Source organism: Tasmannia lanceolata, unplaced genomic scaffold, assembly GCF_043159265.1.
Source record: "Tasmannia lanceolata isolate RefF3 unplaced genomic scaffold, GAP_Taslan_0.1 ptg000016l, whole genome shotgun sequence".
Taxonomy (NCBI): Eukaryota; Viridiplantae; Streptophyta; class Magnoliopsida; order Canellales; family Winteraceae; genus Tasmannia; species Tasmannia lanceolata.
This window is the reverse complement of record NW_027518693.1, coordinates 1,072,167-1,090,978: the sequence shown is the minus strand read 5'-3', so window position 1 is coordinate 1,090,978 and position 18,812 is coordinate 1,072,167. Positions and strand designations below refer to the sequence as shown.

The 18,812-nt window shown below is 37.1% G+C and overlaps 1 protein-coding gene across 1 annotated transcript; it reads left to right on the top strand.

The window, feature by feature from the left end:
- The first annotated feature begins 2,247 nt into the window (after window positions 1–2,247).
- RAB18 (RAB GTPASE HOMOLOG B18) lies at window positions 2,248–18,038 on the top strand. The gene is made up of 7 exons (XM_077357690.1): window positions 2,248–2,379; window positions 2,496–2,701; window positions 8,859–8,927; window positions 12,387–12,452; window positions 14,095–14,216; window positions 14,454–14,582; window positions 17,782–18,038. The coding sequence occupies exons 2-7, from the start codon at window positions 2,563–2,565 to the stop codon at window positions 17,884–17,886; spliced, it is 630 nt and encodes a 209-aa protein (XP_077213805.1). The 5' UTR covers window positions 2,248–2,379; window positions 2,496–2,562; the 3' UTR covers window positions 17,887–18,038.
- The last annotated feature ends 774 nt before the right edge of the window (window positions 18,039–18,812 follow it).

Sequence of the window (18,812 nt, the reverse complement as noted above, 5' to 3'; positions counted from 1 at the left end):
AAAACAAAAATGAACAGCATCATGGGGCTCATGGCCTCATGGGGCAGAATAGGAACTGGAATAAGATACCGATTCCGATTCCTAAAGCCTGCTATCTAAACGCACTGTTCCATTCCTAAAGCCTGCAATCTTAATTCTAATCGCATTGTCCCAGAAATATTGGATGATCCGGTACCTTTAGCAAGGGTCATGAAAAAGAAATTCCCTTGGCCTTGTTTGGATTGCAGGAATTAGCGGGAAAAGTTGGAAAATAATTTCTAAAATTTCATACCTTTTTTAGACATGAAAAAATATTACTTGAGCTAAACTTATTCAATTGTCACACTCTAATAATATTAGGGGTGCAACTCAGGTCGGGTTCAACCAGGAAAAAAAAAAGTCGGGTTGGGTTGAGTTCAGGCCGGGTCAGGTTCAGGTTCAGGTTGAGTTCGGGATGGGTTCGAGTTGAGGGCTTGGGCAACCTGACCTACGTGAAACTTGACATATTAAATAATTTCTTATTCTCTAAGCTTAAAATCTTGAGTCGGGTCGGGTCAGGTTCGAAAAAAGGGTCCTCAGGTCGGATCGAGTTGACCTCGTCGGGTGGAACTCGGGTTGAGTCAGGTTCAGGTTGAGTAAATGGTTGGTCAGGTTGAGGCGGGGTTCGGGTTGGCCTCAATCTGACCCGACCCTGAAAGATCCCACATCGGAAAGGGAGGAAAAGTTATTGGGCTATATATGTGGATTCCCCCCTTCCTTGTGTAGACGCGTTTTCTGCTGGAAAAATAAAAACATGGGAGGGTAGATGACCCGGAACCGGACAATATCTACACAGGAGGGCAGGGGCGTGACAATAAAGGGTTGATCCCCTTTAGTTTTCTAAGAAGATGTCTCCCAAGACGTCCAAGGAGAAACAGAAGATGGACAACGCTCCGAATACATATGCTGTGAGAAGTTTAATGTACGGCATGTTATGTACTAGGCCAGATATCTATTACTCCGTGACCGTGGTTAGTAGATATCAGTCCGATCCAGGTTACAAGCACTATAATGCAGTGAAACATATTTTTCAAATATATGAGGTGGACCAAGCATTGCTATTTGATCTATTGTGGGGATGATTTGATCATCTTAGTGTATACAGACTAGATTTCTAGTATGACGTTGATGGCATGAAGTGGCGTTCCGGCTTTGTGTTCACTCTGACTAATGGGGTGATGAGTTGGAGGAGTTGCAAGCAAGATACCGCCGTGGACTCCACTCCTGAGGTAGAATATATTGTTACGTGTGATGTTATAATGGAGACAGCGTGGCTACGCAAGTTCATGGAAGAACTCGGGGTTGTTCCATCTGTTGAGAGGCCCATCCCATTGTATTCTGACAGCAATGGGGCCATAGCTCGAGTAAAGGAATCCATATCAAAGCACATATGTAAGATCCCCATCGGAAAGGGATGCGGTTCATTGTGAGGATGGGCAAGTCCTAGGAAGCGTAGATAGGACATTCGGTCATAAAGCAAATGTGATTTTGACTATATACGTAAAAAACTACCTTGAGTTATTTGGAGGTCTAATCTCAACCTAATCTATTTGGTTAAAATATGATCTGTCATGTTGTTAAAAGATAGTTATTTTGTGCTTTGTATGTTGAGATAATAATAGGGACACTACATCAATTTGGAAAACCATCAAGATCATAATGAAAAGAAAGTAGTTGAATTTCAGGGATGAAATTCCTTTTAAAGACTACCAATCCAAAATCCCCCTGGAATTTTAATTAGCTTTGCTTTCTCTTCCATGTGTGCGGATTTCTAACTTGAGCATCGGAGTGGTCCGGAACCATCACTCCGGGCCTCTAATGCTTTTTGTTGTGAGTGCATGTCTATCATAGGTTAGAGCTCTACTATCCTAGATCGTGCAATCAGATTCCGGCACCATCAGCGGGCAAGTTGCAACCCTGCAAAAATGCTGTCGGCAGCTAATTAAAATAGAAAAAACAAATGTGAATTCGTCTTATTATCAAAACATGGTAGTGCAGATATCAGTTGCCATTGGAAAACATTCTACTTTCACTATTAAAGTGACTATTTAATTAAGGGCAATGATAAATTCGCACCCCCTGTAGGATAATTCACACTCCTGTAAACGTGGGTATGTGGCAGAGTTTAACGTTTTCTATCCTCAATTCACGTTTATGTGGTGCGAATTATCCTACAGGGGGTGTGAATTTATCATTGCCCTTAATTAATACTCTACAAAACAGGGACACATGACTTCGCTTCCTTCATATCTGTACAACCTGTTCGACTTCTCTTCAATTTTCTTCATCTCTATTCCGTGTCGCCCTCTCTGCAAACCCAAATCTGAGTTTTGTGATTTCACATTGAATTCCATCACACCGGTATGAAAAATCCCTTCCTACCCATCTCTCCTTTTTTTCTCTCTTAAAAAATGGTGGGTTTTTTTTTTACATTGATTTCTTGTGTTTTTTCTTGAATGTTGGGTTTGATTATGCAGGTTTGGATTTGGATCTGGTGCGTTTCTGAAATTGGGTTTCTCTGCTTAGGGTCTTACAAGGGCGAATATGATGGATTTGTCTTCAAGTCAACCAGAATTTGATTATTTATTCAAATTGTTACTAATTGGAGATTCTGGGGTGGGGAAGAGTAGCCTCCTATTGAGTTTCACCTCTGATTCCTTTGAAGATCTTTCTCCAACAATCGGTATGTCAAATGCTTATTCTTAATTCACGATTATCTTTTTATGGGTCTTATTGATTTATTTAGAGCCAAATAAGAAAAGAATTACTTGTTAAGTACCTACCCAATACGCCAAAAGCTATAGAGATAATGGAAATGATAAAATGATAATGGGTTTTCGATGTCGGTTTGGTTGAAAAAAAAATTCATTATTCATTTGGAACAAATTGCAACAATGGAACTGTCTGTCTGTTACCATTTGCTTTGTTTGTTGTGTTTTCCATTAGGAAGAATGTTATGTTTGGTTTTTAAGGCGACACAAATAAGTAGCATTGGAATGCAACCTCAATGTTCCTCTATATTTTTCTCTCCTTACTGCATCCTACCCGTGTAGACATTATTTTGCATCCTACAATGGGAAATATTATGTAGAAAAAACTTTGCGTTCTTCATATGTGGAGGTTATTGCATGTATTTGTGTTGAACAAATCAGTTTTACTGCTGGTTGTTTTAGATTTTTGTTTTGTTTCCTTTTTATGTTTTTTTAGTGATATGCGCATTGGTAACTTTCAATGTATATCTCTTGAACACCCCCTCTCTGCACTCTCTTCACTGGGGTGGTAGCTGAAACTAACTTTTGATGGTATCTATAAATCTCTCTTGGCGCTAAATGGTGACTATGGGGCTGAAAATATTAGAGGATGCTTTTATTATGTGGGGAATAGAACAATATTTCTTTCATTTACCTAACCAAAACTGCAACTCATGAAGAGGTCGTCTCTTTATAAATCTTAGTGTGAAGGTCATCTACACAAATTTTATAGAACTCACAGATAACTCTTTGCTTCACACGCACAAGAATTGTTTGAAAGATAGAGCAATCTCCTTTATAAGAAGGATTCAGGTTTCTGTGTTGAGGTGTGTTTCGGTTGTGATGAAAATAGAAGCATGTCAGTTTCGGATGAAAGTTTCGGTGAAAATCACGGAAACATATGGAAACTTATGCAAATGATGTTAATTTAGATTGAAACTTCCAGACGTGCTAGACTAAGCACAAATACACACTAAAAAACCATTACATTGTGCCAAAACCACGTATATTGTTTAACAACATTGGACATCATGTTGAGCATGCCCAATAATTCAATACAGACATCTCACATGTAATTCATATTAATATTTATATAATATATACACTATATTTCATGTGCACTTTAGATAAATATAATTATGTAACACATATTTGGTATACATTTTGGTTTTAGTACGTGTTTCATTAGGGATGGGAGCAGAAATATTCCGGTCATTTAGTATCAATTTTTGCGGAACTTTAAAACCGTGTTAATAAGTGTTTGTAATTTGAAATTTTGAACTAACCAACGTGTTTTTAGTTATAAACAAGAATGGGTTGCTCCATAGATCACATCAAGGATCCTTACTCTATTGGAAGCTCAAGTTTCACGGTGATAGCTGAAGGAGCTTAGGTTTTATTGGAGAGGGAGTTTGTCATCAATGTTGACTGTTTGGCTTTTTGCCTAAGCTTTGAGAGCACAAGCAAAGGACCTTTGGAAATGGTGCTGAGTCCTTTATCCAATTAAGGACCTCTCTTGTGTTTTAAGGACCACTACACAAGGTGCACTTAGAAGTTAGGTCTGTTACTTTATGGTGGCGATCTCACTTCAGGGTCATGGATTTTCAAGTTAGGAGAGGACTCATACAGGGAGCATGTTCCATTGCTCCTTGTGAGAAAGTGATCCCACCCCTCTTGGGAAGGTGGCCCCTCCATACGTTGAGTATACCATCATAGTTAGCAAAACTTTGTTTTAAACAGTGTTTTTTTTCTTTTGAAAAAAAAAAAACGTTTTGGCGGTTCATTGTTTAATACTCTGTTTAAAACTTTTTCAGCAAAAAAAACTTCATTTTTTAATATAACGTTTTAAATGCATTTTAAACGTATTAAACGCGTTTTTTGGCCAACTTTCTAGCTCTACCCCCACTATATTTTATAAATGACAAAAATTTAAACGTATTAAATGAGTTTTTTCATGTTTCAACTTCATTCATTTGACTGTTTTTTTAACCAATACCGCATTAAACTCAAATTCCCCCCCCCTCCTTCTCCTCCTCCTCCTCTGCCGAATCCTGTTTTGCTAAGTTATGTACTGTATGTTCCATTCTAACATGAATATTATATGCTACAATCTGCATGTTTTCTTTTTGAATGATGCATGGTTATACTAATAGATATTTATTGTCATTTAAGCACTACATTAGTCAATGATACCTGGATCTTAATTCAACATCTGAATATTTTATTAAAATCATATATCATCTAATTATTTGATATATATACTATCAGTTCTTGAGAAAGGTTTTAAGTTTCAATTTTGACACGTGCTTCGGTCGTGATGGAAATAGAAACATGCAGTGTTTAAAAACGCGGATTTGACGCGGAACGCGGCCAAGAAAAATCCTTGTTGACTCGGCGCGGACGCGGCCAAGAACGCGGTTAACACGGTTGACAAGGTCATAACTCGGGAGAGTCAAAGGAGTTTATTGACTCTGTAAGGCAAAACGCGGAACGCGGATGTGGTGAAATGCGGAATGCGGCCGAGGTAAAAAGCAGTCGACTCGGGCGAGTTCCTTGCCGAGTCAAGGAGTTTTTAAACACTGGAAACATGTGGTTTCAAATGGAAATTTTATAGAAACGAATGAAAACCTATGTAAATGGCAGACATTTAAGATGCAACTTCAAGAAGTGCTATAATAAGCACGAAGACACTCATAAACTATCAAATAAACAGAAAAACCAAACAACATCGAATACATAGTGACGTGCATTGTCGCACATGCATGGTAATTAAGTACATACCACATTTCACATGTAATCATATAAATATTTATGCATAATGCATACACCACATTTCACATGCATTTCATATGAATATAATTACGTAAATAATACATGTTGGTGTATTATATTTATATCACTAATATGGTTACAATTTTTGTTTCACTGTGTTTCTGTTTCATATGTGTCGGTGGGGATGGCAATGGAAATGTCATTTCGATCTTTTTGTATCGTTTTCAGTGGAAATTTAAACTATGTTCCTAGGTGGACTTCACTGCCCATGATGGCTTTATAGTTCATATTAAATTAAATTAAATTTTAACTTAAAATTTAATCTGTTACAGACTTACAACAAAAAGTTATGTATAAAATAAATTGCATCTATAATATCAGTTAAAAAAAATGCAAAACACAAAATTAAAATTTTATTGTTGCCTAAAAAGAGATTATAAGTTTTATCAAGAGGATGTATGTTCCAAGCAAATCTATCTCTCACATCCTTCTCTCTCTCTCTCTCTCTCTCTCTCTCTCTCTCTCTCTAACACACACAAACACAGAGAGACTCAAACTGATATCACTTTTATATGCCTAACGCTCCAATCTATAGTTGTGTAACTATTACAGTCATCATGCAATGGGTGATATTGTCTGTGGCGATGGGTTGCACTAGCTGGATGATCCTAAACGACAGATCAAATTTCCTAAAGCGCCACCTTAATCTTTCTAGTAGGTAAGCTAGGAGACCATCTCACTAGCAAATGGGAAGGCAGAAAGCCTGAATTCATGGTCTTCAATTTCAATTTGGAGGTTGTCCTGTTTTGGATTGAAATGCTTTGATGTTCTACTCATTCTATTTTTTTGATTTAAAAAAATGCAATTTTTTCTTAAAGAATAGACTTTGAAAAATGAAACAGAAGCATTGCAACAATCTAATGTAACAAATAAACACTCATTTCCTTAGTTAAATCATCTACCGAATCTAATTACTATCAAATTGGCTCTTGAAGGTCTCACATTCATTTGGGACTTGTTAAAAAAAAAAAACAAAAAAAAAAAAAAAACAAAAGAGAACAAAAAAATTGGAGACCTTAAAGACAATTGTACCCATAGTTACCAGAAACTTCCTAGTTGGATGGGAAGCTCGCTTCCCCGAAAACTCGCTTCGGGAGCTAAGTTCTTCTCGCTTCTCAAATTTAGGGGAACTGTGCTTCCCAAACGCTTCCTATGCGTTTCCTCTTATCTAGGATTGCGCTTCCTATTTAGGTGATTATTTCTTCCCAAAAGTATTTTTTCTCCATTTGATAATGTTGAAGGAGCGTATTTAAAAAAAAGACTGCATTTAAAACTTGAAAACTCATTTTAAGTTTTAAATGAATTCAAGTTTTAAATGAAAGTTATGTGGATCTTTTTCAAAAACTTAACATTAAATATACATGAATAAAATATTTGAAACTGTAAATTCCTAAAATTTATAATTCTAGTTAGTTGTGAAGTCTTCTTTTCTACTTGTAATTCTTATATATACATTAACCCGTCGTCCTGAATTACAACAATCCTACTCTTTCTACGTTCTTGTTTACTTCCAATGAGGCTTCTTACACTCTTCATGTTGACTATTAATGACACTTCTCGCACATTTTCTCTGTACTTTCTTTAGAGTTTTTTTTGCTTCCCGCATTTCCTCTTTTCTAAATCCTTCCCTTCTTGCTTTTGCATCCCGCATCGCTTCTCGCACTCGCTTCCCACTCTAGCAACTATGATTGTACCTCCTTCAAGTCACTTAGTGGGATGCAACAATGTCGTCACTCCTAGCCCTAGATCAATTTTGTAGAAGAAAACAATGAAGATCTGCAACGAAAAATGGTGAAATGAGGCATGTTCAAGATTGGGAAGTTTTTTTTTTTGTTTTTTTGGGATGAATGGTATAAATAATTTATTAGAAGAAAAACAGGACGAGATGGTCGATACAAAAAAGGAACGAAAAAGAAACAAAGGAAGAAAGAAAAACTAAGGAAAACAGGAAAGACGTCAAAGAGGCAAGGAATCGTAGCTTGCTAAGCTATCTGCTATACTATACTGTTGGCCGATCTTCTCACATGATGAAAGGCTAAAGATGAGGACCCAATCCAGTCTTGGATTTCATCAAAGTAACGGGCAAATCTCCAAGGATGATGATGAGAGCACGAGACCCACCGGATGACATTTAAGGCATCTCCTTCCACTACTACTTTATCCAGGCCTTCTTTATCTAGAAGTTTAATGCCTTGGTGCAAAGCTCGCACCTCCGCCTAAGATGCATCAGCATTGCCTATTGGACCTGCAAAACCCCAAAGAATCACCCCAACCTCGTTTCTAAGAACACCTCCAATACCGGCGGGTCCGGGTTCCCCAAAATCGAGCCGTCAAAATTTAACTTCAAAAGACCATGATCCGATGCAACCCAATCTTGAATCACCTTATCCTTAGTGTGGAATGATCCGATGCAACCCAATCTTGAATCACCTTATCCTTGTGCTCCACACTAAGGCAAATCTCCCTCCAACCACCAAAGATAAAAAACTGACACAAATTTGAAAGATGGGATAGACACAAATTTGAAAGATGGGATAGCCTTGACCCATGAAATGGTTAACGCAACCGCTTTAATAAAGAGGTAGGATGACCGCTTTAATAAAGATGTAAGATTGGGAAGGGTTTTGAGAAAGAGAAAAAGCCTAGATCTGCCCAAACTGGTGTTTTTTTGTTTTGTTTTTGTGTGTGTGTTTTTCTAGCCTGTTTCTAGCCTCAGACTTGATTTGGGAGTATAAATTCATCAAATACCCCTGATCCATCTAATTTTCTAGGCATAATTGCAAGAATACAAAAAATCTGGAATCCTACCATGACGGTCGACTAAATCTGCATTTTAGTCCAGATGAGGTTTCTGGAAGAGTCCAGAATGACCGGGATTTCTGGAGTTCTGTTTGGAACATTTCTTTCTTCTTTTAGTTTTGGATTCTTTCGAAATAGAATGTTCTAAAATTCCATATAGAATGGAGTGTAATTTACAATTATGCCTTGATCATATCCTTGGAATGCCTTTGTCTGGTTTAAACTCTTGGGTTGTAAATCAGATATTTAACATTTGATAGTGGTGCATTCCTTTTTTCAAATCCCATCAAATTTCTTTCTAAACCACATCAAAGTATATTTTCAATGTTCACGAAGTGAGAAATTCTATTGGATTACATTTGCCACGAAAAAGTGCATTTTATTTAATATTGATTTGTTCAAGTATGTCATTGCTTTTGCTTATGTCCTTGATGTCCTAATTTGTCTTTTTTTTCATAGGTGTGGACTTCAAGGTAAAAATCGTAACCATTGGAGACAAAAAATTGAAGCTTGCAATCTGGGACACAGGTAATGGTATTCTTTTTTGTGATTTTGAATACATACTCAACACAACTTCAATGCTTCTTTTCAGTTTTTCTTCATATTATTTTCCTTGTGATCATTTCTTGTATCTTGAGCTTATTTTTCTTCAATTGTAATAAGCTCTTTACCATTAACTATAATTTATTCGGCAAGCAAAAGATACAATTTAAACATTGTCATTAAATTGGTGGTAGTTTGTATGAGGACTTGGGTGTTGGCCTTAGCAAGTTATCATGCTTTTAGTCCCCTCTAAATTATGTTCATTTTGCAACCCATACAACTTTAGTTGAAGAGTAATGAGCAGTTAATGCTGGTATAACAGTTGACATTAGTTGGAAAGCCTAACAAATTTTGGGTTATCCTCTTGTCTAGCCCTAAATCCAGTATTAAACATTTAAACTAGTCAAGCAGAAGAATTCAATACTACTGATAGATCTCACATTGAAAACTTTTGAAGAGTTGAGAAAGCCTACATGCTAAGCCACAACCCTAAAAACAACGACACCTAACTGCACTTTCCGACAAACTCTTCAACAGACCTATCTATCTTCTTTAACCTTTGGAAAATTAACTAGGGACATTGTTCCTCATAGCACTGATCACCTTGAGGACCTTCCTGCTGAGATAATAGAACAAGATATCGCTCAACACGTAGATACAATACCACTTGGAGGGAAACAACTTATACTTCAATTTTATATTATATTATATTGTCTACATATACTTGTGCTTCAATTTTTATTTGTCCCCCCACCAAATTTCAAATACAACACCATTTGTAGGGAAAAAATGGCTCTATATATTACTTGGAATTTTGTTGGTAAGCCACCCCTTTTTAAATTTTATGATAGACTGATATGCTGTAATGCCCTTGTGGCCTTGTGCACTATTGAAACTGATATGCATGAGTAATCTGGAAAAAGCTGTCAGAATTTACCTACTAATGGCTGTGATTCCTCATCAAGAACAGTTATTCTACTGCCCTATGATATCTTTAAATAACAAAAATCAACTTTTTTAGAGAAGTATGACCAACGGTGATGACTTCAAGTGTATATAACATTGAGAAAGGGGATCAAGCCTCAAAGTTTGTGCTTACCTATGATACCCGAAAAAAAATATGAATACGGACATGGATATAGGATTATAGGGAGCAAAGATTCGTCTCATTATTTTCCACAATCCAGGATATGGGTACTGAGACTGGTATCAAATACCTTTTGATATGCCGCATGACAAATCTGGAGTGAAAAAATTAGAAAACTCATCTGGATTTAACAATTTTTCTCGTAGGAACGTGATTAACCTGGAAAAAGAAATTATTGGGATCTTTGTTATAGAATCTACTAGACTTGCATATAACAAGGTTTAAACTGCAAAATAATCACCCTCTTTAGGAGAGGGCGATCGATTTTTTTTCAGTGCTTTTAGTTGTTTTCTTTTGTTTGTATAGACGTCCTCGGTCTTTGCTCAGTCTTAATGAAATCTCTTACCATTTAAAAAAAAAGATTTAATGACATGACCACTCATATGCATATGTGAACACATTCCACGTACTAAGAGTGAGTCTATGAACGATAGCATGGCTGGAAATAAATAATGTGAATGTTTTGTGCTGTGTTAAAGCTAGATCCATTCGAAATGGTGGCTGAGCATGTTGTTCCATGTCTACTGACATTTTCATTTTGACCAATTATTTGTTTAACACAAGAAAAAGTTATTAAAAACATCCCAGTCAGTAACCTTTTGTGGTTTCCATCTGTCCCTCAACACGAGACATACCTGGATGGGACAGCATGTCAATGTCGATGGGGAATGGACATTTGCAGATAATTGAATTCACCTACTGATATGCAAAGTGGCTAGGTGTCGTAATTGAAATAACAGTGCTAGATAAGCCTGAATAATGGTTCCATGCAGAATTTTATGCAATGTTAATGTAAAATCCAACGTGATTTGGTGATTTATTGCTTAATAGACAAGTAGTAAAAGAGATGCCGATAACTGAATAATGGTTCCGTGCAGAATTTTGTTTCAATTTTTTCATGTATGATGACAAACTAAGATGGGAGGGAGTGGCTTATTTTTAGGGTCTCAAGTCATCCTCCCATCCCAGAATTATCTCTCAATGAGAATCTCTGAAATCATCATTGGGCCTATCCTGATGCAGGAAATGAAATTCCAGCTGAAAATATCGAAATGAAGCTACTAGAAGCTAACTGGAAAAAATATATCAGATCTTCATTCTAATATTCAGAGCACACTTACTATTGTACTCACCCATGACTTACTAAACAGAACCTTAGCAAGTTTTGGAGAAAGAACTTACTATAATTGGATAGTCAACGTTATGTGACAAATCTAGTCATATGACTCACATCATGCCACGAGTGCTTCCTTTTTAAATATTTGTGACTACTGAAATAGTTACTTTTTGCACATTGGCTGCCTGTTAATGAAGGTAATCCTGGTGCTCATTTCCTATTTATCATTCCATAATTTATGCAGAAAATTGCTGAAAGATGAGGTCCTGTTGTTATTTATGTTTATTGTCTCATCCATGCATTTCTGATTTTGTCCATCTGTTTGTTGATCACATGAATAGAATCATAGCATTCATCACAATATTGCATACTGTAAAATTCGTTCTTAATTTCCAAATATATTGCTGAAGTGCATACATGATCACAGTTCGTGTTTTTTGATATCATATGTGGAGGCCAAGCCCTCACATCATTTTCAGCTTCCTCCTCAGCCCTAGGCATTTCGAAAGGGATTCTCTGATGCCACCTTCATTGCAACCACACTTTCTCCGATCACGTATGGAGGCCGGGAAGGAAAGGGGCAGATACTGAAATCTATTGGCAGAGCTGATATTTCTATATCCTCTCCGACATCTCTGCATGACCGGAAAAAAGCGACAGTTACAGTGGGAGAGAGCTTCGTCAAATCTTCTCGAAATCCTTGAGAGCAATGGTTTCTAATCTTAAATCCTGGTGAATGTGTCACTGTTCAGCATGGCTCTCCGCCTTCCTCGTGACGGACCGGCAAAACCGATGAGAATCCAGTTATCCCTGGATTCTCAAATACCGGTTCCGAATAGGGCCAATAGGGCTAACTAACATGGGTGGCTATATTTATGGGCGGAAATACTCCAGCCCCTCATATTTCATTGCTTATGTTGACGTGGTTTCTGTAGAGCATGTTCTCTGTTTCATCATCATCTTTTTTTTTTTAATCTAAATGATTGACATTAATCCGGCACTAGACTCTGATCAACTTTTGGAGTATGATAAGATTTTAGTATTTTTTTTATAATTCCTTTTATGTAGAAAATATCTGAATTAATAACTTGTAGTTGAATTTTCCGCATTTCTTCCTGTAAATATAGAAAGGTTGGTTGTGTCAATATATGCCAACCTAAATATTTGGTTCATCATGCAGCTGGACAGGAGAGATTCAGAACATTAACAAGCTCATATTATAGAGGAGCACAAGGGGTTATAATGGGTACACCTTTTTCTTTTTCTTTTTTTTTCTTCTGTCTATGTGGAGAATGTTGAGGATTTTCCCTTTCTTCCCTCTTCCATTTTTTATGCTATATGTTTCATGAATGCAGCATAACTGATCTTATGTGGGCATGGCTAGACACCAGGTACTTATTCGATCGAATAAGTACATTAGATCTAATAGATTTTTTTTGCCGTATCCAAAATGTTTGGTTCCTTTTATGAACCCCACTGGTCGTCCATGGATCATTGGTGCTATCCATTGTATACAAATACACTCTTGTACGTGTCATGCTTTGTTCATGATGACCTAAGTTCTACATGCAGAATCCAATAGTAGAGTGGGAGAAGAAGCCTGCTAAAAAAAGAAGTCTATTGTTATGCGTCATTCATGACAGCCTAAGTTCTAGATGTAGATTCCAGTAGTAAAGTGGGAGAAGAAGGAATTCAAGACTTGGAAACGAAGGCTGGAATGGCATAGGGATTGTCTACATATATTTAGCAATAATAATATATTAATCATATACAAAAAGTCAAAAAATGTAAAGGCCTTTAAGTTAATATCAATGTATTAGTTTATCTTGTTTAAGTTAATATCAATAATAGTATATGCTAGGATCAAACCAGCAAGCTCCTATAAGCTTGTCACTTAAATGGCTAGGGGCACAAGCTTTACTAATAGATCCATTATATGTAAAATTCACATTTGAAAAAATATATATTGTATTACGTTTCATTTTGGTACTTACGATAAATGGAATAGAAGAATGTATACAAATAAATAGAATATAGATACACAGTAAAACCTGTGCAAGTTCATTATCGGTTTGGTTTTCTTTCTTAAGCCTTGTTTGGTAATCTTGAAAACCATTTCATTCCTTCTACTTGTAAGCATGGTTTTAAATTTTCATTGAAACTGACAGGAAATGACTGAAATGTTTTTGTGGTATACTATATCTGTGGTATAGTATATCAATATGTGTTACATAATTATATTTATATTATTGCATGTACAATGTGATGGATCTAGCCTTGGTAATCTGGGGCCGGCGGGAATAGGAAGCCTCATTAGAGATGATCATGTAGCAAATATGTGGGCCTTTTCTAGTCCTATTGGCATAGCGGACTCCAATGAAGCGGAAGTTAGAGCTGTCCACTGGGGGCCTCAGGAGTATACAACATAACAGTATGGACGGTTTATTAGGATGAGGAGGCCTCCTTAAATGTCATAAAATTGCTGCAAGGCCCACATCCCCCGCACATCCATGGAGGTTTGCGCATTGGTTTGACGGGGTGTCCCTCTCCTTTCACCATGTAAGAAGGTCACCCAACAGTGAGGCGGATAGGCTGCAAGGGAAGGAGCCTGACCAGCCAACAGTGAGCACAACATTTATTATGGAGCTCTTTTATGTTATGGTAGCAAAATAGCATTTTATGTACTTGCAGTTTGACTTATACAAATAGAAAGATCTTTCTTATGAGTCACTTTTATTATGTGGTCATTTTCGACTTGCAGGAGTCACTTTATTATGTGGTCATTTTCGACTTGCTATGATTTCCTTTCCTTTTTCTTAAAATTTTCTAATGCAGAAATTGTAATATAAAATTCAGGTAATTTTATTTTGATATTGGAATGGTTACAGTTTATGATGTAACAAGGCGAGAAACATTTACAAATCTTTCGGATATATGGGCCAAGGAAGTGGACCTCTATTCGACTAATCAAGATTGCATCAAGATGCTTGTTGGAAACAAAGTTGATAAGGTATTTCCTATGGAGTTTTACAATACTGCTTTTATTTTATGTAGGAACTCATGGGTGTGCCAATAATTTAATGCATCTAGTTACTGACCCTATTTATATAATTATATACTTACATTTATACAAGGTATTGGAAACATTTTCTATCTCTTGCACTGATTGGTCTATCCTTCTCTTGAATTATAAAAACATGCACAATGTAATTGCAAGGTCCAAACCTAATTATTTCAATGTTAGCAGGAAAATGAAAGGGTTGTCACAAAGAAAGAGGGAATTGACTTTGCTCGGCAATGTGGATGCCTTTTTCTTGAATGTAGTGCAAAAACTCGAGTTAATGTTGAGCAGTGTTTTGAGGAGCTTGTTTTGAAGGTAAGTGCTTTGTTCATGTTTCTATTTTATTTGCAAACAAGTGAACATGGAACATTATTTGTTCAAACCATACCTCATGATTTTACTTTGTAGGTTTTTTTTGGCCTTTTTGCTTTGTTTCTATAATCTGCAAATTCAAAAGAATAGACACCAGGTTTCATTTCAAATCATTCAAGTGACCAAAATTCCGAAATTTCGGTCGAAATTTGGTAATAAATTAAAACAGGGTATTTAATAAATTTTGAAATTTCGAAAGAGCGTTGTGCTTGGAAGGGGAAGTCAGATCTAAGGTGGTGCAAAAATGGAACCCTCCTCCTCCTGGTTGGTTGAAGCTCAACTTTGATGGCTCGAGTTTTGGCAATCTCGGGCCGGCGGGAATTGGTGGGTTGTTTCGAAATTCCAGTGGGGAGTCTCTATGGGCCTTCTTTGGTCCGTTGGGTGTGTGCGATTCCAGTGAAGCGGAGGTTAGAGCGGTTTTTGAGGGTATTAAAAAAATTGCTAGGGAGGTTTTGGATAATACAATTGTGGAAGGTGATTCTATGAATGTGGTTCGATGGCTCTGGGGTCCGCGGTGCCGCCTTGGAGATTCTGGTCATTCTTTGATGAGATCCATGATATTGTTGGGGGCTCAGCTATCGCTTTTGCTCTTGTTCGTAGATCGGCAAATGGCGAGGCAGACTCATTAGCTAGAGTTGGTGTTATCAGTGCGGGTTTGGAGTTTTTTTATTATCTGCCCCCTTGTGGCTTTTGTATTTTTGTGATTTCCGTTTTCTTTGTTGTTTTTTCTCTGGATGACCTTCTCGGTCTTCCCTTTTCTTTATTAATATATTGCTTACCTTTAAATTTTTTTTTTTTTCGAAATTTCAAAATTTCGGACTGAAATTCATTCCAAAATTCCGAAATTTTGTAACACTTTAAAAAAAAAAATTTTACATTTTTTCAAAATTTCGGAATTTCTGTCCGAAATTTGGTAAAGGCCGAAATCCGAAATTTCGCCAAATTTCGGTTTCGGTCGAAATTTAAAACCATGGTTTTAGTCTTTTTACATTGTAATTGCCTATAAAAGGCCATTTCCAACCATTTGTAGCTAGACTCTTCAATTTTGAGAATGAAATAGAACTTTGGGGATTTTTGTTGCAAATTTTACTTTTGAGGAAACCTCTGGCAAAAGAGGGTTTCGAGGTGGAAATTCATCCAATAACAGAGAAATAAAGCTGGATTTGCAAGTTCCCCCCACCCCTCTGATCAGCATCTCTTTCTCCAAGAACACCAAAAAGAAGCATAAGGATGGCGGATCTGTTTTGAAATTGAGTACGTGTGCAAGCTGCTACAAGATAGGGCATCATCTTTGTGAATTTTCTCATTAGTTCTAATCTCTGTAAGTGATCCTTTCCAGCTAGTTCATATTTTACATCCTATCTGAGTAATTCGGGCAAGATTTGGCATTTTCATTCAAAGCAAATTTCGGAACGATTGCATCTGGAATGACACCGATCTGAACCTAATATAAGCTTGTCAATCTGGAAAGCAGCTGAATTAGTGAATAAGATCATTAAATTATTGGCTTCTTCCTATTCCAGAATTTGATTGCGAAATTGACCTTCATTCTAGCCTACTATGGACTTCTGTTCTGAGTTTAGAGAGTATTGCAGGTTAATTTCTGATTTTGTTTTAAAATCCCCTAGACATGTTTCTGGTTTTTTCTATTAGATCTACAACTTGCATGCTTGGTGTTTGGTGAAATGCATGTGAAGAAGTCCGGATGTGCATGCTGCTAAATCATTTCACCTTTGAAACAGTTGTTTACATTTTCTTGTTGCTGATTGATGCTTCACATAAATTCTTAGTAATCTCCTTCCCATGAACTTCCATCTGTGCTGTTAGTGTGATGGCCTTTGATCCAATAAAGATTCAAAGTGGCAAGGTTCCAATATAATGCCCCAAAGAGCTCCCAAAACAGTGATGTGCTCCCTCAAATATTAGTAGACCTATATTCATTAATACATGGAAGCACAGGACTATCTCATTTAATGTGAACTGTCAAAGTGCTAAGAATCAATTTGGGGCTATATTCGATTAATCATGAGTTGTTTGGCATAGCCTATTTTGTCCAACATTTAACGACAGTTCAGCTCCCTATATGCTATGGTAATGAATCTTTTAGTTCCAGAATATGTGGGGATTGATGGGAATCAGATCACCCATAAATCGACCCTGTGCTCAGAAATTGTCTTGAGTCAAGAATGTTTTATTGGTATAATTTTAGACTGTTGCGACTAAAAATAGCTTTGTTAGTCATTAAGCTCAACTAAAGCTTATGGTTCGACTTGTACCAAAGTGGTGACACAGCATTTTCTTCCACACATCGGTATGTCTTTACTTCAGGCTTGTGCTTCCATAACAGCCCCTGCATTTCACCTGCATCAGCTCAGGGACCCGATAGGAGGACACGTATCACTTCTGTGGCCTCAGGGACCAACTGTGACGACGCTTCTCACCTATGTGGCCAAGGCCTCTGTTGCCTAAGGAGCCAGGTGGGATGACGTGTCACGCTGCGTGGCCTCAAGACCTTAGTGGGCTCAGGAGCCTGATGGCGCTCTCCGGTTGGTGCTCGATTTTTGTCCCCAACGATAACCTTCCCTTTTTGCCATGACTAATATGATGGCTACATTATTTATTTGGAATTCTTCCATTTGTAGTTCCAATAGCATAACTGTGATTACCTGGCATATTGATAAAAACATAAGATCTTGAGATTAATACGATGGCTACATAACTTTCATTGGAAATACAGTAACGATATTTTTTTCTAACCTTCAACCCTGTCAAGAAATTTTTTGGTTGAGTAGTTGTTCCAAGTAATAAAAACCCATCTTGGGTGAACCATTTTGCAGTGAAAATAGTTGTCCAAATTTCAAACATTGAGCACAGTGAGGAAATGGTACTCTAAAAACAAGCTCTGAGAGGAAAAGCAAAGCCAAATGCACAACAAATGAAGTCTTGATAGTTTAACTTCTAAGAAAGATGGATCAAATCCTGATATCTTTTATGCAATAATTGAAACTGCGGAGTTCGACGAGCCTGAAATTATCCTTTCTATGAAAGAAGACATCCTGAAAGTATTATTCTAGTTTTCTTGAACTGCGAATCTAAGTTGTTTTTTAGCCAATTTATCTCATGACATAAATGTTGAATGCAGATTTTGGATACACCAAGTCTATTGGCGGAAGGCTCGACGGGTGTGAAGAGGAACATTTTCAAACAGAAGCCCCAAACAGACGCATCAACAAGCGGCTGTTGTTAACAACAATATAATCATTTTGTGAAATCTTTGAATTCTCAACTGTTTCAGTGCGAAGGATGTGGTGTTGGTGGTGTTTATCTTTCTGTTTAATCCAGTAGAACATCTATGTGTTGGATATGGAACACTATAAATTCAGTCTCAAGATTTCATCATTTGTTGTGACTATTCTTTGAGCTTTACATGCATAGCAGAATGGAAAATGATATCAGCACAACCATGTTTTAATAATTGCACGGTCCTACATCTTTTCTTCTTTAAATAGCTTGTAAGAGCTTTTTCGGAATTGTAATGACCTTTTGACATGTCTTTAAACACTATATCATATTATAGGTTTTTCTGCAAAAGAAGTGTAGTTTGCTTTATTTGCAAAAACAGGCTTCTAGTTTGACAATTTGCAAATTGGGTCATCACAGTTGAGTGAATTTGGCCAATCAGGTGATGCCATCAATTTGTGACCATGGTAGACTTTGTTTTTCTTAGAAAAAGACCAAAATATCCTTACGTATGGGAAAATGAATTTTACCTTGTAAAAACACCAAAATACCCTCGATGCTCACTGATATGTTTTTAAAGGATAGGTCCACCAACTTAACTCAAACCCATGCATTGGGTGGGGCCAACCATTTTGCCGTGTTTTGATGGGGTAGGTCCCACGTTCTCCACCCAAGCCCATGTATAGGGTGGGCCCACCATTTTTCACTCAAGTTTTGATGGGGTGGGCCCAATGTTCTAACCCATGCATTGCATGGTCCGAAGAGAGCAGTAGCACCTACTAGGATACTAGCACCTACTAGGATACTCCCATGGATGGACCGATTAGAAATAGATCGTGACCGAGACACAGGAAGTAAAGATACAAAGAACAATACTAATCCAATCTAACCAACAAGGGATTTGAATGGATCGTGAGTAAGACATAGGTGGAT